We start from the raw sequence: 22,647 nt of genomic DNA, 5'->3' as shown, positions 1-22,647 counted from the left end.
TACACAAACGGAAAGTTTTTATGGTATAACATCTTCTTCTTCTCTTACCTCAGCAATTATAACTCGCATTTTTGTAAGTTCCTGATGAGCATCTTTACCAGCTGTCAAAGATATTCGAAAATTTGACACTCTATTATTTGATTGAGGCAACGATGTTGAGCGGTTCGTGTTGATTTTGACTTGAAACAACTACGATAGCAAATGCAAATATAGTTAATAATAGAAGCTGAGATTATATAATTATACAGTACTCTATGCAAATGTTGCAACAATTAACGTATTTCAACTTTATTCCAGTGTAAAATAGAGCTGAAAATTATTAGACATTAAAAATTATATATTATTATGTAGTCAATTTATTTTATTTATACTATTTATATGAAGTGCTGAAATAAGTAGAATTTAACAATTTCAAGAATATAATCAATCTTCTTACTTCCCTACCTTTGGAATAAATACTAAGCAAACCGATGATGTTGTACAGAGAATGATGAACGTCGATTTCAAGGCAAATCCAACATTGTAAATGTTATTGGATAACATACCAACAATCACACCGGTAGAACTTAAAACGAGGATATTATAAATTGTGACAGCTAGTGAACGAGAATCATTAAATGTTTGAATAGGAACTTTACGAGTTCTCCAAGCTAAGCTAACACCATACATTAGCATGACTGATTTAAATACTAAAATAATAATTAGCCAAACGATGGAATAATTGGATGTACAAACTTGGATTCGATTTCGTATAATTTGTTTTTCATTTTTCTGTATTGATATAAAAAATTTTGGTTAATTGCAATGTAAGCTAGCAAGATTTAATTATTCTTTGCAATTACTGATACAAACTTACAACTACAGTACCAACATCGATTTCTGTTGTAGATACAGGATCAATGACACTCCATAAAGTTAGTATAATGATATCAACAATTAATAATTCGGCAACTCGAGTAAGAAGGTGGATATCTTTGATTACCTATAGTAAGATATTATAATGTCTCATTAATGTGATCGATTTAAAAGTAAGACGATTCACTCAAGCTATTCCGGAACAAAAGTTAATACCAGTGCGAAGTTACAGTTACTGCAATGATAGAGCTTATATTTATTCGCCGTTGGAACTGCAGTATTTCAGTCATGATCGCGTAAATTTCTAATGGTTCGTAAACAAATATAGGCAGAATATTGCTTTGTTTATCTTAGTTTTCAGTTTAATAATAACTTCATAGACATTATACGTAGGATATACACTTTCTACTCTTTGTTGTTAAGATATATCATTTTATACAGTGCCAAGGGCATTGGTTCTAAATATAAAATCAAGATGTCTAGTGCAGCGCAAGCAAGGATATTGGATATTTAGTTTTGGTAAGATGATTCCTGTTCCTAATTATTTTTTTCTGAAATTGATCAAGTAACGATTTAAGTAAAGCTAGCAACTCAGTAATTTTACCTTTTACCTGTCTAATAAAATTTTTATCCCAACTTAAAGTCAGTTACTACATTTAATGCGAACTAAAGAGTTCTGCATATTGAAGATAAGAGTAAATAGTGTATGAAGACTGTACTGAAACTATACTTTTCATTCTTATATACAGGCATTTCATATAGCTTTTACATTGAGTTAACTTTATAATCTCATTACACTTTAAGCGTTTACAATATACCCACGTACAGAATGATTTAGTTTAGTTATGCTTATTGACTTTAAGCATTTATAATCTTTACCATTTTCTACAATTAATTATTATTAAATTAGTTTGCCTATTGCCGTACTATTACGTTTTCAAAACTCTTCTCTAACAAGAAAGATTTGCTAGAAATCTCCTGATGAATCCACTGTAGAGTGTGTAGCAATGCGAAGATATTGCCAAGCCCGCATCAATTTCGATTTAATACGTTACAGAGCAACACCAACGAATGCGAAAGTGTTATCTTAGCTAAGATCACGGTCGGCAATTAATTTAATGCAAATTTTTATATAACACGAACGCCTTTTAGGCGATTATTATTTTATCTATAGCCTCTTCTACGGACTACTTACTACAAGTATTATACCTAAGCGAATATGCTACTATAGTCAAGCAGAATAACATAAAACTATAGCAAGCCTCCAAAATAGAAACTGTATTAAGATACCAGTAACAACAAAATCTCATTTCTTAACTAGTATATAAGTTAAGCTACATTCAAAGTACGAAAATTTTTCATTCTTTCTTACTGTATGATATTGTATAATGAAACTTTAATGACGAATTTGGGTAACTGTGCGCTAAATTGAGTAGTGCAAAGTAATTCAGAAAGTTAAAATTTCCCATTCGATAAAAGACTAACCAATCAATACAGGCTGGTTTTGCAATCTTATTGGAAAGACTAGTATAGCTCACATATCTAACTCTATTTCGAATGTTATCGCGTTAATGCTTATCATTTTATTTTTGGGGAGAGGGAATCGATCTACTGTAATGTTCGATATTGTGTGCTGATAACATGAATGAACACTTCGATTCCTATAAGTATTTCAGCAACAAGAGCATTTAACTTGGTTTTGGCTAAAGCGGTTGAAGTGGTTTTGCTAGAGACATGATTACTTTACTGCCATGAAAGTTTTGAATACCTTAAATTAGCTCCGTGTATATTGAATTCTTTACAGTATCTTATCCATAAGCCTGTGACTTTTATAATAGTTTGAAACTACATACTATATCTATATAGATGATGTGCTAAAGCAGCTAACTCGCAGCCATTTTCATATAAATCAGTGCACATACCGAATCAAAATGAATTGGACTATTAGACTGTTGGCCTATGTACCATCAATTATAACTAACAATTCGCAAATTATATTATCGAATTCTGATGTTGATAATTTATAAGAACATTCATCAACTATGGCTCAGAAATAATTTGAGTAGCAATGCAAACTTATTAATTTAAATATAATTGGTAATTTTAATATTTAATCATTGAAGCTTGTAACATTTTTGTGCCCAGAAAATACTATATGATATTAATGGAAATAAACCTTTCAAAAAGTGACAGCTGAAGATTATATCGTTATAACTATTGCACGAGAAGCATCTAGATACTAACCAGTCTAATTTTTGTCTTGTTAGTAAATATTTTGAATATTCTCCAGGTTTTTAACATAACCGAACCAAAAGCAATGGTAAAACCAATACTAAGTAGCCATATTTCAGCAACACAACTATATTTACGATCTTTAAGGGCAGGAATTACTGCGTCCATCCCACTAATTAGAACAGAAGTGTAACATAGTATACACCCTATTAAAATGCAGCAATTTAAATTCGGACTAGCCATTTTAATAAACCTACATAAGATATAAGATATGTTAAAAGATAATTTAGATTCATGAATTGGTCTAAGACAAATTGGATTAGCAGATAATAGTTATCAAGTAGTTACCTATTATTCCTTTTAATGAATGTAAATGCTATTAGTGCTAGGCAGTATAAAATCCCTAAACAGCTGATAGCGCTAAATACTATAAATAATTCGATAGCAATGGTCTTAATGGCTATCGTGATAATTAATCGATCCTGAGGTGGTTTGCCATCTATAACAAATGCAAATGATAAATAAGAATTTTATAATTAACTTATTTAATGTTTTACGTAGGATCATTAAATTATACGCTCTTACCTCGCCATAATATCGTTTTGTTATAAATTTTCAATTCATCGCCGTAAATTTTATAAAAGCCTATTTTCTGACGCGTATCCCAGCCTAAGATCAAATACCGCATTATATATAGCACTGCTCTCATAATGTTTATTAGCTAAATCTGTTAGAGCAGAGTTGGCTCTTTACCCTGCTGCTGCAAAACTATGACGTCTCCTAATCGGCTACTCCCTTGTAGGAAAGATATATATCCCTAAAAGGTCGAAATAATTCAAAGGTGTATAACTTTTATTTTATGCTTAGTGAATTCATTACCAATAAGCATTTACAGAAACGATAAAGGTATAAGCAAAATGGTTAAGATAGCATACAATCATCATTAAACATAAAATTTAGAGTCTAATATATTTTGTCTCAATAATAGTAAGTATCTTAATGCTTTGTTAGGAAATAATTCAACTTATTACAAATGTTTAGAACTATATAACTGGAGAATGGACAAGGATATACTAACAGTAACTCCCTGGAATGACAAATTCGATAATTCTTCGAAAATGTTCGATCTTATATAATTATTTTGATAGTTAAAGTCAGTTATTGAGATATTCTTCTGTATGAGACGAGATTCTGTTTGATTTAGCGCGAGTGCTATACTCCAAATAGAATCATATATTGCTCCAACAGCACTGGAGACATCACTGTCTTGAATTGTGTAATTTATTCGTTTGCTCAATTCTTCATAAAACTGCAATCCTGTCTGTGTCAGTAAAACATCATAATTACGGTTAATATTATATAGCTTAGAGTGGGCTTATCAACTAACCATTAATGCATTAAATGTATTAAATACTCGCATTACTATCATCATGATCACTGTGGACTGAGATGTATCATGCAGACATATATAAATCCAAACAAAGTATGCATAAAAGTGAAATATTTAATTTACAAGCAATAATAGTACCTTTCCTGATACCGCAGGAGTCTTAGATGGAGAATAAATTGGCGCATTAGTATAAAATGAACTGTTTTTGATTACTTCAAACAGTTGCTTTGCAGTACAATTGTGATCACGAGGGGATTCATCCCACCAGTTAGAGCTAAATAAACCTGGAAACCACCAGATATATTTTGATCCATAGTAATTTTGGCGATATGCCTGTTAAAAAAAAGAATACGAATAATAGATGTATCGACCTATCGTGGGTGTTCATTAATTGAATCTAGGAGTTAAGATTTAATCTTTAAATTGTTGGAAATGATATTTCAAAAGTTTGGTGCAAAAGTAAAAGTGATATACTCGTATTAGTTACAGTCCTATAATATCGAATGCTAGAACGATTGTATGATTTGATTATAATTTTTCTCTAACATACTTTAAATATTTAAAAAATACATGCAATGCATTTAGTAAAGGTCTTAAATGATCTTTATTATGTAGCTAACAGACAGCTTAATTGTTTACAAATGAGTGCTGCCACACAAATATTGATCATATAGTTTACCGCAATATATAGGTAGAAGAATATCCTGTAGATACGTCTGTATTTAGTTAAGAAACTTTTAACTGGGTTAATTAAAATCTTACTCTTGCATATTAGTCCACTTCAATACATTCTAATTTTCGAATAAAACTATTTACACTATAGTAATATATTTCTTTTATACGAGTATAAGCTCGTACAACCAAATCTTTGAAAGACTAGTACTATCCAATAGATGACTTAATCTTCTAAGTAGGGACTTACAATTACAGTAGTGATATTACGGATCGCTATCGTTTGACGTTTAACATTTTCATAATAAAGAAAATTTCAATTGTTATCAGAATATTTCTCACCGTGCATAGCAGCCTTCTAGCATCGCCTGTGTATCCAAAATGCAATATTATTCTAACATCCTTAACCTGAACAGGTCCGAAAAATGGCTAATCACTAAGTATTTCTTAATGTAAGTTACTTTTGAGGCAATTATGTTAATTAATTAAAATTTGAAATAGATAAATAAAAATGTTGAAACCTTCGTTTTGTAGTTAGAATATTGTAGGGTATAGAAAAATTCTAATTATCATTTACATTTACGTTGAGTTTTAATATGAAGTAATGTAATTCCATTCTTTTGCTATACAGATACCTTTATTGGAATATAGTTTCTACATCTAAGTTACGAGTATTATATTCAATTTAGAAAAGTTACCTTCAAACTGTTTAAGGCAAAGCTACCATCTCCGGTGATACTTTCTATAACAGCGACATCCACGTTGGCTTTAGTCATTTCGTTTAGCACTAGTAATGCAGACTAAAATTATGAAAGAGCATAGAATTACAAATACAAATATATTAGAAGTTGAATGCCTGATAGCAATTGAAGAAGGTAAAACAAAGAATACTTCTGTAAGTTATGGACTGGCCAAAAAAGTGTTAGCATGCAACCACAATTCAATAAATGAAAACAAATTAACATTTCTTGGGATATGACTAATTATGGAACAGCAAAATAAAAGCGTTAATTAAATAGTAAAGTGAATTATTTGCTTTTACAAAATTATATATGCAACTATTAGCGCAGTTTTTGACCAATGCTTAAATTTTATTAATGCATCATTCACGAACGATTAACATATAAGCTATAGCATAAAGCAGCCTCAAATTATATTCTAATAATTTATAGGCTAGAGTGTCACTAAATAGCGAAACTTTCGTAAATTAATTCTTTAATTAAGTTTCCTTTTTTAATTTTTTTGTACGTTGAAGTTATCTAAACGAATTATATGTTCTGTATGAAACAAATGCTGCTTTCTCAGAAAACAAAAGTATTTATTCTTCCACTTCGAACCTTACGTTTCACCTAAACGATTTTTTGAGTCTTAAGAAAGCTATAAAAGAATATAGTAATTACTCTCAGACTATATCACGCCATGCGAGCTCCATTGTTGCGCACAAATAAATAAAATTTTGATTTTGTTTGCTTAGGATTTTTTAAAATAGATCCTATTGCAATTAATAGTCTGCAGCCTCAAAATTTATAATCAAGCATACCTTAGGATAAGCGCCAGATGAACTATGGACAATCCCAATTTTATTCCACTGAAAATGCTTAAAGAAAGCCAACCTGGCTGCGTTAAAACTCTTTTCCGTTACAGCTGTTCGAAAATAGTATGGATATATCGATCTATCGTCCAAAGCAACAGTTATAGAAGCGTAACCAATCTGTAAAGAAAAACTTAAAGTATCATGTATATTATAATCTTAAGAAGCGCTTATAAATAGAATTTTTCATGGTCAATACGTATACTTGATCAGTTTGGAGTAGTTAAAAATAAGTTTATTTTTCAAAGAAATCTGGGATATGCTAATAACAAAATCTCAAGCAAGACCAAATATGTTATCGGCATTTGTTATAAGTGTGCTCAAAAATTTGGAAATCAAGCATGCAGCTATAAACGAACAACGCCTATGTTGTAATAACTCTTCTGCATTTTGGTATTATTAAACAGTATCGCACATTATGCTAACACATACTGTAATACTGGTGAACATTATAAGATCTATCGAAATCTCAACAGTATTACCGCATATGATGCTATTTCCATAATGTTCTAATCACATATTGAAATATTATCACTTCAGTCTAATATGCAATAGAGCAATTCAGTGCTAGTTTAAATATTGCAATTTTGGGATTTACTAGTAACCCCAGACAAAGCTAGCCTTTCATGTTTAACTGACTGATAACTCCAACTTAATGTACTACTTCTGCTTGTATTATACAAAATAGCCTAAATTAGTGTAAGCTAATGTAGTAATTATGGTATGTGAATAGGGAAAAATTGAGACAATAGGCATATTGTATGATCAACATAGTAATTACGTAGTAATAGATAGAAATGTGTATAATGGAGAGGTAGGAAACTCTAGAAAGGATAGACGAGAGTTAGAACCTATTACGACGGAATTAACAATGCCATTTAACTGATTAATAATAATAAGGGACAGCAACCACCACTCAAGTGGAGTTAGTAGCAGTTATAATCTCTGTAAGGATGTTTATATTCTTTAATAAAACTGCTTTAATTACTACATTTACAGGCAGTTTCCTTTCTTGTATAAAAAACTGAGAGAAATGGGTAGAAGAAAATTTTGTTACAACCTGCATTTAAATCACGTAATGAAAGAATTACAAACCTGAACTAAGTTCCAGTATTTTGCTATTGACGCAACGTATTCACTAGCAGAAGATATCAATGGACCGACAATAGCTATTTTGGTGGGTGGGCGTAAAATTGAATCGATCATGGCTTTAGTTGCTATTGGTCCATAAATCTGTAATTAAAAGCAACATTAAACAAGGTTTATATAATCTAAGATACCAGATACACAAAAATAATAAAAAGTAAAAGCTTTTCCCTTAAATGACAGGTGGTTAAATTTCTCTTAGGTGTAGCGTTATTCCACTAAAATAATTTTATGAATTAATTAAATACACGACGAGATGCCAATTCAATCTAGTAGTTTACAATATACCAACATTTATCTCAAATTACTTCAGAAATTGAATTCAATTATCGAATTCTGCACAATTATTAGCGCCTGAATACTTCTCTTGATATTGAAAATATAAGAGCCTAAATTTACTAGATGGATTGTAAAAAATTTAGATTCTCCCTAGTTAGAAGTCTCATCAATGATCTAATAGTGCATTTTTCTAATGGAGTTTTCGCTAATAAATTAGAATACTGAATTTGCGTAGTAATCTATTTAAATAATTCTTTATTTTTTAACTTTACTTTGTGATATTTGCCCTTTATTTGTAGAGCATGAAGGGAAAATTTAATTAGCCCAATTAAGAATGGAATACCGGTAAAAGAATAAATTAACAATTGCCAATAGTGATCATCATCAGTATCATAGCGAAATTGGATGAAAATCTTTTCTAGTCTTTATTTTATTCTGCTAAGAATTAAAAAATTTTCTACTGAAAATTTCCAACGATCGATATTATTCGACCTTGTATGAAATGATAGTAATCTTTAAGAAGCTACCTTAATTACACACTTGTAGATGGACCTGTGAATATGCTGAATTACTAATAGTTAATCAGGAAACCTTCATTTTTACGCTTACCTGGCTATCTAGGTATTCAACCTGTAATCGGTAGTTGGGCAAAACATAATCAGCTTCATTGATATTGTTAATGGCCATCTTTGCGGCTGTAACCAAGTGCTGGGTATGGAAATACCACTTAAAATATGGTACTAAACACATGATGGTAACATTTTCCTTACATAAGTTGCCTTGGACCAATAAAACGGCGGCGTAAATGCAACAGTAGCTCATTAAACTCTTCATAATACTAAATACACAAATAATTTTTCGTCATAAGTGGATAACCAAAATTATGAAATAACATTAAGAAATAAGCAAGATTATACTTCTTTTTATGGATGCTTGCCTTATTTAACTCAAAACAGTTTAAGTAAATATTTATCCGTATTATAAGTTTTCTTCAAAGCAATCTGAACATCTGGACAGGCTGTTACTATTATGTTTCCAATATACAATTTAGAGGTATTCTAATTAAATAAAATAATTAATAATTAGTATCGGTACTATTGTTGTGAGCTCTGTTTTTAAAATTTTAAGTATTCTTTGTTCCAAAATTATTTAATTATCACCCAATTTTAGATTTTGCTATTATACATATTCATTTCCCTACTTAGATAGATAAATCTTAAATTATTCGTAACATAAAAGGCCTTCTAATACGGCCTTTAAACAACATTATAAATTTTCTAAAGATTTTATCTATTAAAAATTGACCTTTTATTCAACATCGTAAGCTATCTTTTAAGAAGTAATAAGTAATACCTCATTGCTTTGAATAATTATAATCAAAATATTATTTGCAATATTTAAATTTTTAATGTAAATCAGTCACATCTCTGAAAATTGAATTGCTTTGAAGTGAAGAGAGAGAACCGGTAATTAAGCTTAAATTCTACAATTTTTGAATGCTTCAAAAATTTTAATTGCAATAAAACATCGAATCTAACTTACGAATTACTACTCGTGTGAATTCTCTTTATAATTTTTAAAAAGACCTTTAAAATCCGCTGGCATAGTATCGTAAATCTATGAATTAAAACGTCAACCCTATACGATAGATACTAATTTTATTATTTTGATCTAGCTACGATTACAGCTAACGTTGCTATAAACAGAGTTAAAATGATTTTCAAAACAATAACTAATAATCATACATTTCGAATAGAAATTTCTCACTATTCTAATAGTTTATGCGTCAGTAAGTAAAATACATCAACTATGACTGAATCTGGTATAAGGCAAGAAGATAATTGTTTTCTAGTTATAGATTGCATTGCTATCAGTAATCTACGTGACTGCTTTAGCACAAAAAAAGAATTCGAAATCCCATGACGCTTTATTTATAGATGATTCATCTACATATATTCTAACACCCCAGAAACTTACAATAGATGAAATTTTATAATTAAATGGTGAAAATTGATGAGAATATTTGTCTGCACTTCCATATAACGTAAATTTAAGGACTAAATGCCAGGTTCAATAGTGGTTTTACTGCGATAAGAAATTACTTTACTCCACTTGCCAAATCGGAAAACAGGATATGTAACCGAGTTTTAAAAATAATCTATTACGAACACCCTCAATAAAGTGAAATTTTAACATGAGAAATATACTATTTCAACAAAGTGCTCTTAACGCTATTTGTACGGCAATCCTTCGTGTAGAGCGCCGAAGTTGCCAGTAGCTCAGCTCTGTCTTTCCATTTGTATCGCGACTCTGTAGGTTACTAGAAAGGGATTTTCGATAAGGCACTTTTGAATCTTTATTATACTGTTGCCGTATAAGTAAATGCTTCATAACGATGAGCATAAGTGCCATTACGTTTTATAATCATTCCAAATCAAGGGAAAAAAATCAATGTAGAATCTTTTGTCCTTTCTCAAAAGTAACAATGCTATAGAATTACGTAAATAGGGTCTCTCTTACATTTAAGCACTTTCTTAACACATTACAATTCCTACCCTATCATAGCTTTATAATTTATTACGGATTAGAGATATTATTTCAAAAATTCAAAATTTTTGTTAGAAGTAGTCAGAAGCTATTGTAGTAAAGGACAACAAGCCGAACCCTTTATAGCTTCAGTATGATATATTATTACTTTACGATAGAAAATACCTAGAAAGTGACAGTATCTTTAAGCTCCACCTTGCCAAATCTTGATATCGTCATCTTTTCTTCTTCACTATTTTACAAGCTTTTATATAGATTACTATAGGAATGAGATAGAAGCAATTGACTAATGTAAAGAAAGGGTGTTTGATAGTCTATTGGGATTATATATGAATTCGACTCGGTAACAAAGCCCTATCCACGGAGAAAGGGAATTTATAACTTGACAGTAAAGTACTGTAGTGTAGGCTGTAATCGTACAGTTACCGCATAACATCATTCTAAAACATCAACTGTCAATACTAATGTCAGAAAAGTAGTCATGGTTGTCATAAAAAAATTTTGGCGAAGCCTATAAATGATAGTGCTATCAGCGAATCAGAAAATTTAGAGTAGAGAGTAAAAGAAGATTGTTTTGAAGAACTTATTGAATTTTAAAGGACTTCGTGGGTGAATTATTTTAAGTGAAAACGTTCTTCTTTTTGTTAGATTGGTTGATTGCTGACAGTTTTAGTTCTGTCATCTTTTTTATTTCTGTACTTATAATACTCAGAATTAAGTATTTAAATGGTTGTTTGATCTATCTCTGTCACATTTTTTTAATAAATTGTTATTCGATTGTTTGACCAATTTTTATTTGGTATCAAAGCTTCGTTAAGTCGACCAGAGTGCCACGAAAGTAGAATCAAAGTTTGCAAAAAGTTTTGTAGCTTGGTCTCAACGTTTTACAATTCATCACACTGTTGTAGAAGTATTACTAGTAAAGCTTTACAGAGGTGTATAAGCAATCACTAGTAAAAAATTATAGCAAAAAAAGATGAAAGAGAGTTTACTGTTACCCAATTACTAAATTTAGCAGTAAGGATTGTTTTTTCTGAATAATAGCAATACTAGCTGAGATTAATTCATGTGTGAAATCGCACTACTTTTCATTGTCGTGAAATGGGGGGGGGATGGTAAAATTAGACCAAATAATTGGACATTAGTAAATTTTCGTTCCATCCATTAGTTCATAAAATCCAATACAGTCGGTTATTATCAAATGAGCAGTACGATATTACGAGAATTTAAAGTTAACCCATTACCAATATTGCGACTGCATAACGATTACAGTCCAAATTATAATCTGTGTTCAAAAATATTAGTTTTAGAAATCCTTAAACCGTGAAGCTACTTGTTGGGACGTAGTAATAAATGATAAAAACAGACTCTAGATCTAGCTATATTCAATTTATTAGTTATGCTATAGAAGTTACCAACGAGTAACTGAACAACAACTAAATTAATAGCGATATTATACCAACGAGTATCAAGATCCAATCTAATCAACCTTTTTTCGTAAATCTCTCGTACAGTCGATATCATTCATGCATTATATTGATCGGTATTAACGGTCTGTTGAGCAATGACGGGTTACCATTACGTCCGTAAATTTAATATATGTATGTCGATTGAATCATTAAGTGGGTGTAATAGGACCTCTGTCAGTAATATTAAATGGCAGTAGATAACATACGTGTTCAGGCTGGAATTCTTGCTCAGCTCTTACTAAGAGCTGTATTTTAACTTTTCATAATTTCTTATAGTATTTAAGTTAATACTACGGTTTGACAAAGTTATAATCTGCCGTATTTGTAATGCTTTAGCTGCGTTGACTTCCTTTGACCAAGATACCTGTTGTTCACTTGCTTTATGCTATCTTATTTTAAGTCTGAGTATAAAAGTGTCACACACCACTAGTGACAAAGTAGTCTACACACGCCAATCCTTGCGGAGAACGCCACTTACTAACTTAAAGAGGCGAGATTAGTTATATCACCAACTAATTCAGTTCCAACAACCGAATACTATGGTATAATTATAGCGTCACAGATGATGTAGACGAGATAGTCAGAGATTTACTATCATTTATTACTGAAGGAATCTTGGCACCCAAGATTATAGTCTTCGCAATTAAATATCAATTGAAAACTAGTTGACTATCTAACCGACTAACGAACTAAAAAGGAATCTTCAGGCATCAGCCTTTTATAGTCTCGTCAGAAACTCCTGGTGCATATAATATAAAAGTATCCTTTTAAAGTTATAGGAATTATTATGAATATTGCCACTAAAGACTTCATATAAGATAATTAATTAACAACCTCTATTGTTAAGAACTGATAATTAATTAATAAATTAATAAAGAGATTAACTAGTAAACACGAGGTGACAATTTAACACCTTAATGATATAATTAATTAATTAAATCAATTGTCAACAACACTAACAGTGCATTATCATATTAATCAAAGATTAAATAAGTTATATGAAGAAATGACAATTAATAAAACGTCAATCCACACAAGCAATATTTAATATTACTCAATAATTATAATTAGGACGAGCTTACGCATCGTAACAAAAAGCTAATTATTTTTGGTTGCTATTGCTTCTTCTTTTTATTATAGATTGTTAGTGAGAACTACTAAAATAAAGTTGTAAACTAAATTAAGTTGTATTTTAGCAACTATTCTTTTGAGTCTATCCAGTAGGGTATTTCTAGATAGTTCATGCCACTTAGATAGCTGTGACAAGATCTCAATTAAAAAAGGTTTACTATCCATGCTTGATTCTTAACTTCCGTGTCTTTAAAATATTATTATACACTTATCAATATCAGGCAAGCTAAATTGTTAATCATGTTTTCTGCTTGATTTTTACTATTGGCAGTAAACCACCGCAAGATCGATCAATTTTTATCATCGTTATTAAATCCATTGCAACAGTATTATTTATCTCATTGAGTACCGTTTGCTACTTAGGTATTATATTTTCCTTAGCCGTAATGGTTTTAATTGCTGTAAAAAGGCATAACAGGTATTATATATTATAAAGAGAATTCTCGATTTAATAAGACATATTTCTTAATATCTTCATTTTACCGTTTGGGGATGCATACTGTGCTACATTTCCGTAATAGTAAATGGTGTCGATACAGCAAGAATAAGAGCCAAGAATAGAAGATTTAGCTGTATAGCAGAAATATGGCTACTTAGTTTGGGGTTCACTATATCGTTCGGCTCAGTAATGTTAAAAATGTGGAAAATATTTAAGATATTTACAAATGTAGCAAACTTGAATTTGGTAGGTGATCATCACGAATTTACCAACATTTAATTCCCACTTAAATTATATACTCTTACTAATCTTCACGAATATTAGTCCAAACTAGCAAGTTAAAATTCTCATGATTAATAGAATGTAAGTAGGAGCAGTCACCACAAACTATTGTTATAATGCCTTATAACCATCGTAACTATATCTTAGCAATTAAATATAGATGCCATGCAAATAAAATACAACACGTGAAAAATAGAATAGAAATTTTAATTTTTGTAGTGATATTATGCCTTAAGCTAAAGATCAAATATTATGTACGATGATCATCAAAATCAACTTATTTGTAGAAGATCATCAAGCTTTTTCTAAATACTTAGAAAAAAATGGGATGGTATGTTCAATAGTTATTCTTAACTATAAATTATGTCAGTAATTGAATCTAATACTACTGTTTTCGTTTTTAGATCATCAAAGATATAATTCTTATTAATCGATTGGCGCAGCTCATTTTGATCGATACTATTATCTTTGTGTGATATATACCAATCACGAGATTCCAAATTTTAGAAAAACAAAGGCTTTATTGAATCTTATGCAAAGATTAACTACACACAGCTCTACTCTAGCCGAATAATACTACTAAAGACTTCTACAACGAACTAACAGAATAATCTAAAGTTGCATGCTTTTATACTTTTCGTAGCATTCGCAGCTACAATCCACATGGCAACCTTTAACCTTATTTTACACATAGTTAAATTATTCTTGGCAAGACTATTCTACTGTGGACCATTATTAATCCAATATGGATACGACTACAGTATTTGCGTAGACATCATTCACACCAGCCAAAGTACAATGAATTAACCATATCCTAATATATGATTTACAGTTCTTTTTATACCTATAGCCTTATTAGTAACTCAACACCTTACTGTACATAGTCATCTGTACTCTAGCATTCGTCTCTACCACTACAGTCTATAGTTATAGCTACCAAATATCTCTTAGGATAAATATCTATCGTACATTATACTAAAGTAAAGTACACGGTATAAAGTTACTGAACCTCTCTCTGACAGGTCTATCAAATGGTAATACTATCTGTTAAATGAGAACATTATCGTAAACCGTCAGCATAGCGACGGGAGTTTGTAGTAGTTGATACTGAAACAGTAATAATAAGCCTTTTCAGAAACATAACACTTCTTAATTTACCGGCTATTCAATGAAATATCGCTTCATTTAAAAGCAATATTTTTACTACTTGTGGCATAACAGTTAGGAAATTATATAAATTATCGTAACCAAATTTGTACTTCCGAAAATTCCTTCGATTAGGTAATTACCCTTTCAATATTTAAACTGGCTATGCTCCTATACGGTGTTAGTCTAGCTTGGAGAAATCGATAATTTCTATTGATACACTAAATGATTCTCGTCCATCAGCTTTCACTATTTATAATATATTTGCTTTAAGTTGTACTTGCGTTGCTGCTGGTATGCTGCCTAATTATATTAAGAAGTTGCGATTAATTATCACCAAAGTAAGAAATCTTCGAAGCCTTATCAATATGCTCTGTATTATTGCTCAATACCTGTCTTCAGACCGATGTAGTTCATCATATAAAGGTTTGCTTTATTAATACTGATAGAGTAACAGTTACTGTTAGAATTACAACCAAAATTATTCTTGTTTATTAGATAGTAAAGCATATAAAATCAAATGCTATAGCTGCAATCAATTTCTCTAAATATCTCTAAATCTGTATCCATTAATTCCAGTATGGTATGTAAGTGTAAATAATAAAAGTTGGAGGTAATATCGCTTTAGATTGCCGTGACTTCCATAAAATTAGGAAAAGTCAATCACGATGAATCTTACTATTAGACTATTACAAAAATTTAGTAGGGATAATATCAAACGGTTTATCCAACTGTTATTTAAGAAATATGGATGTATAACCAACATCGAACATAACGTTAATTAATAAAAGGAGTATAATTGCACAGTGCCTTGAATCAATTTTTTGTATATGAATATGAAAATTTTAAAGTATATGCTTCCTATTGTCATCACAGTTTTTTGATAAAACATTATTAATAGTATCTCTTTATCGTTAAATCCGCAAAACTTACGTAATTTTGTAGACGAATTAATATCGTTGTAGCCTTTGTTAGGATGATAATAATGTTTATCTTTATATATATCTGCATTATTATAGCAGGAAGAAAAGCTTCAAATATGGAAATAAATGCTCAACTTCCCACTTTAATAAGAGAATAACGTTTCAGCATGTGTACCATTAAAAATACACGTTTAATTGGTGATTGGCTTATTACTTGTAATAGAATGATGAATTAAATAATTTATATTTAAAAATTGGCTTTATCAGCGGCTAACTTTAGATTTTGGGCTAGATTTTGTATATCAGTTTATAGTTAGCAACAATATCGTAATAATTTGACTCTAAAGCCAAAAATCAAGTTTACCGAGGTGCTGTATGTAAATATAAGATTTCCAAATTCATGATATACGAATATGAGTTGATATTCTTTGCTTGCAGTGCTCGTATACTAATATAATAACATACTATAAAATAGGAAGAACTGCAATTTTTGTATAACAGAAAATTTTCGCACGATACATCATGATCTTCCCAAACATTGTTTGACAGTTAAAGTAGCTTGCAATTGTGATGAAAAGATGCGATTGTGAATTATTAGGTTGAATTCAAAATCTTTGATGCACCTGTTATTAAATTTGCTTATAGATGTTCTATAATACAAGTTTCTTCCCACGTATAATAATAGCACATTTTCATTCGATATTCTCTACGACTATGCATAATGTACAGTACTATATCATAATTACAGTATTTAGAATAAGGAAGAGATCGCAGTATTAATTCCGATCTAATTTAATACCGTATGCTTCTTAAACAGGGGATAAAGTGTCTTTTCAAAAATACAAATGAACTACAGTTTCTTGTAAACTTCTCTTTATTACATAAGATTAGGTTCGTATCAGAACTATCAACGACTAGCTAACTGCAATCAGACTATCACTGGACTATATGAATTATCACAGCAATATTCACAATTTATATACAATTAGTTACACAATGATTTTCTTTCAAGCACAATCATGTCTTACTAATTTATTTACAAGATCATATCTAAATTTACTATTGCGCTATCAATTCATAATTCGCGCTTCTAATTAAAGCGTCCCAATGCAAATCTCACAATACTAACATAATTAACACTATCTATTATTATCTCAGATTCTTAATATAAGCATCTGAATATAATTACTACTACGCGTACTGTAAAGATCTTTCACATTTAGACCCGTATGCAGTCTTACAACCTAGCGTAAAATTTATCTAGGTTCTTATTATTCCATAATCTTAATCTTAAGCTTATTTGGGGCTTCACTACAAACAGAAAAAAGTATTCCAACGACCTTTGCAAGCCATGTCTGAGACGGCCCATAAGCAATTAAAGTATTGATCATTGCTAAAAAAGCTCACTGCTATAAAAAAACTGCAAAGGATAAATTATAATTAATAAATTTAAAAGAATTATTTTGTATTCTGATATTGCAATTGAGATACATTAGCTATTAAGGATATTATGATCAAGGCAAGTGTAATATATGTCATAAAAATAGAGGTAAGTATTTTTGTATAATATTTGGTATCCCAGTGCGATGGCGGAAGTTTAATGGACAAAATGCGAGCAATTAAACCATTGAGGTAGTAATTCTTAGCAATAGCAGATTGTATGCTATACCAATATAGCTTCATAAATGATCATATTGTAATTTCAGTACCTGAATTAGTCATCTAATCTTCATTTATATCCGTAAATTTGTCTTAATTGTGCAATTTTAGTCTAAATTTAACATTTAAATCTATGATAAGGCCACTGATATTATTAATAATGGCTGCTATAAAAGAGAATACTGGTTGTCAAATTGTATAATAATATCAATTCTTTAATTTTTATTTAACGTGCAAACAAAGTTTCTAAGTCACCTATGAGATTAATAAAAATTTTGTAATGTGTTTAATACTTTTATTAACTTTTTAAACTAGTCGATGTATTTCTTTGCTCTTCCTATTACATGCTTAATTTGTAGCAAGCAATAGGTAGAATAAAAGTGAGCTCATTCCGCCTGCTTTTGGAACAGTTACTTCTTGAAGCAAATATTTTATATAAGAGTCTTTAATATAATTGCTAAATGTTTAAAATGGGAACAGTTTACTTTGTTATGCTAGTTATACAATGAATTTCTTTACAATTATTACACACACACGTACGCACATTTTTCTTAAAATGGATGCTACATAACACGATTTATTAATAAATACGGATACTTGACCATCGAATATTACGTTAGTAACTCTTATTCGATAAAAGTACTCTGACGTTGGCTGTCTTGCTGATCAGAGGTCTGAAATTTAATAAGCTTTTCTTCTTGCTATAAAAAAGGATACATCAAAATATTAAACATTAACGTTAATTGCTGATGTAATACATAGCTATAGTCATTTTAGTAAGAAAAACTATAAATTACGGTATTTGCAGATTGGGTTATAACGGAGTGCGATGAAAGACATACAACAGAAGGTAGGTAAGAAGAGAACAAACAACTTCCCATTGCTAAACTTTGAATATCATCATTTACCCTCAAACATAAATCAAGCAATTTCTAAACGTTATTGTGATTTCTAACTGATTCTGGGGACTAATATTTATCAAAACCTGATCGTAGGTAATATGTTCTTATGAAGTATTGCTACGTTCACGTTTTGATATTTATTGCTATTAGAATGAGTATTAATGGTCAACATTTAAATTTTATCCTTTATATAGTGTAGCTGTCTTAAGCAGAAAATTGTACTTGAATATAACTGCATAAAACATACAACATTAAAGGCTAACTATGCTATGATAGTATAACGAAAGAGATAGAGAGCTTAGAATACTTCAGAATTTTGTTTAGATATGATCTTATTAGTCGTTGGTAACTGCCAATTTTTCTAACTAAATAAATTGAACATATGGACGGATTTACAGCCTGATCATTCTTGATTATTGTATTTCTACTAATATGATTAGAAGGAGCATTACATAAAGCTACTGCTATTCACTAACTGATTTTATAAAGGGAGCATTACTTCAATGAAGAAGTATTTGTGACGTAAAATTAATTTCCAAGTGCTTTATAAGAGCCCTAGACTCGTATTATAACTTAAAGTAGGGTAGCTGCGCGCTAAACTATGTTCAAAAATGTTTTTTAAATTATAATACAGCGGATTGATTACATTTGGTCATAGCTATCGATTGCACTATCTAGGCTAGTAAAAGTAAGATCTAAGATAAATACGACTGGAGGGTAACTTTGTTCTATAGAATAATGTTAGCTGCTTGTATAAAAATAGTTTTACTGCACTAGATTTAAACAGAAAGAAATATGACTTGAGGGGACTGATGGCAGCACTTATTGCATAGATGAGGTAAAACTTCTGTACCTTCAATTTCTATCAAAATAATACCGCTTTCTCTAGCGATCGATCCAGTTAATTAAACCATTTTTCAATCGCTGTGCATTACTTTATGGGTTAAATGAGCTCTGCAAATGTGCTACGCCTCTTCTACCGTAGCTGATCGAATATTATGCTATATTGGTCAACATGATGTTGCTTATCATACAAAATAAGAGAAAATTATGGTATAAGCTATCAAATTAGTTAAACTTCTTACTTCTTTGACAATTAATCGCAACTTTCTAATTTCTAATTGCTGATCACCACAAGTTGATCCAGTCAGATTAGCAGAAGAAAGCTTATTTTCTGATTTAGTTAATGCGACTGCATGTGGCGGATTAACTTTAACCTGTAATAGCTGATACGATCAAAATAAATGAATCACTAATATTTAATATCCAAATTCTTGACACTGGTAAATAATACTACTCTACTCAATTCAAGCTTACAAGCTATTGCAGTATAATCAAAGCAAACTTTCTATACTGAATCAATCTTATACTTAAACACCTGTATCAGATACGTTTTCCTACAATTATCCATCAATTTGGAATTAAGTTTATAATCCTGGGCTTATATTTACAGTTAGTCTTTAGTAAGAAGAATAAATCCTACTATACCTTAGGAATAAATACTAGACAGATTGATGATGTAGTACACAAGATGATGAACGTCGATTTTAAAGCAAATCCAACATTGTTAACATCATTAGACACCATTCCAATAATAACTCCAGTAAAACTTAATACGAATATATTATAAATTGTCAAGGCCAATGAACGAGAATCATTCAAAGAATTGATAGAGACTTTACGAGTTCTCCAAGCCAAACTTACTCCATATAGCAACATAACTGATTTGTATATTAAAATAATTATTAACCAAACAATCCAGTTTTTAGAGGTACAGACTTGGAGACGATTTCGTATAATTTTATTATCAGTTTCCTATAAAAATTAAATGAAAAAATATCAACTTATGAAGGACTCCTATTTCTTATCGAACCAGACTACCGTAGAAGTATTTCCGATTCTTATTATTAATTTCATTTCTAAACCATACCATGACTTCTCCGATATTTATGTCACTGGTAGCGATAGGATCGATAATATTCCATAAAATCAAGATAAGAATATCGATAAGCACCATCTGCGCAAGTAGAATAATAAGGCGCCTATCTTTGATGATCTAATTTAACAAGATGAATTTATTCAGTTTAAATTTTAAATTTTTCAATTTCTTCGGTATTTTACTTTCTATTTATCCTTTAACTATGATCTACATTAGATATTTGCTAAATGATCATTTTCACGTCTACACTGGGTAAAAATAATTGAACGACTTCATTACATATCCGCATATGATTTAAGAATATTAAGTCCTTTCCTAACACCATGAAGTATAGTTTAAATCTAATACTACTAAGAGCAAATGGCAGTTATACTGATGGTAAGATTTTAGAAAGCAATTTGCACATGCATTGCTACAAATTCTAACTCGATATCAATCGCGTTAAAGCTATTCTACACGTCATCGTAGCAAATTCTACTTTCGCTCAACCATACTGTAATGGAAAAGCTTGTTAACTATTTCTTCATTTTGGTGGTATAATTAAAAATCTTATCAATTTCTATTTTATTTTCAACTAAAATCTCAAATGTCATAATTACAACATTCTATTACTTAGAAGTGGATTAGGGCGAAAACAACTAGAAAATAGAGCATGCTAGGTTTCACACTGGGTTTTAGATTTAATTTATGTTACTTATTTAAATTTGTAATGAATGTCCGATCACAGATGATCGAATAATTTATAACTTATAACCGAACCTAACATGACTTAAACATACTGTTTGGATTTATTAAAACAGGTATAGATAGTTTTAAAAAGGTAATACTTATTAGGTATTTTAATTTACCATTTTCAATTTTGCTACATTGGTAAAAATTTTGAATATTCTCCAAGACTTCAACATTACTGAACCAAAAGCAATTGTAAAGCCCAAGCTAAGGAACCAAATTTTCGCAACGCATGTGTATTTTCTATTCTTGACGCCTATAAGTCGTGAATCCATACCGTTTACCATAACGGAGGCGTAGCAAAGTATGCATCCAAACAAAATGCAGTAATTTAAATTAGGACTTGACATCTTGATATATCTTAATAAAAAAAAATATTTGATACTTAAATGCCTCAAACTTCAATCAATATTAATGGCAAACTTTTATTCTTAGATGTTAAGAATACCTGTTATGCCTCTTAATTACAATAAATCCTATTATAACGAAAGAAAATACAATCCCTAAACAGCTAATGATGCTAAATGGAATGAATGCTCCAGCGGTAATTGTATTAATAACGACGATCACGATTAGTCGATCTTGAGGAGGTTTCCCATCTTAAATAAGGAAAGAAATAGGGCCGTTACTTATAAATGTCAATATATGGTTTAGAGAAAGTAATACATAAGGTAAAGAGTGATTAGCAACCACAAATAAGAATACTTTGCGTACAAAATTATGTAAATTAAAGCTTTAAATTTAACTCTCCCTCAACATTAAATTACGTTTTGTTATAGTATAGTTAATTAATAGAATTTGCTTGTAGCATTACCCACCTTGCCATTTAAGTGTATCATTATGGATATTTAATTTATTGCGTACAATGTCATAAAAAGCAACCTTTTTGTAGGAATCTGTACCAAAGAATCCAAGAACAGATTATAAGGTTTTGCTATTTTTAATTTGATAAATAAGGTATGAAAGGAATTTTAAATCAATACAATGTTAAATGCACCTTGTAATTGCCAAATGATGACATTACCTAAACGGCTACTTCCATTTTTAAATGAGATGGGTCCCTATTATGTAACAGCATACAACAAATACAATATACTAGCCAGTAAATCAATTAAGAAATATGAATTAAATTGGTTTCATGAAAATGCCAAATATTAGTAACTAGTTGTGCCAACTTTGCAATATGCGAGTAAGCCAGCAATTTTGTGCACTAAATAGACTGCAGAATGAATAGCCGAAGCGAAATAAAAATTTTTCTTCTACACCAGAAGTAAATATATCTACAGCAATTATAGAATATATCTTATTTTACTACC

General features: G+C 30.3%; 1 protein-coding gene across 1 annotated transcript in view; it reads right to left on the bottom strand.

The window, feature by feature from the left end:
* Nucleotides 1–22,647, bottom strand: part of TRIADDRAFT_30267 (uncharacterized protein) — a gene marked incomplete at both ends in the record, with an annotated part of 58,290 nt that overhangs the window by 27,445 nt on the left and 8,198 nt on the right. Inside the window, 2 exons of the mRNA XM_002115990.1 lie at nucleotides 5,848–5,949; nucleotides 6,690–6,860. Of these exons, the coding sequence (XP_002116026.1) occupies nucleotides 5,848–5,949; nucleotides 6,690–6,860 (273 nt within the window). The remainder of the gene's footprint in view (nucleotides 1–5,847; nucleotides 5,950–6,689; nucleotides 6,861–22,647) is intronic.

This window comes from Trichoplax adhaerens, genomic scaffold, assembly GCF_000150275.1.
Source record: "Trichoplax adhaerens TRIADscaffold_13 genomic scaffold, whole genome shotgun sequence".
Lineage (NCBI taxonomy): Eukaryota > Metazoa > Placozoa > Uniplacotomia > Trichoplacea > Trichoplacidae > Trichoplax > Trichoplax adhaerens.
This window is presented reverse-complemented; position numbering and strand designations above follow the sequence as displayed.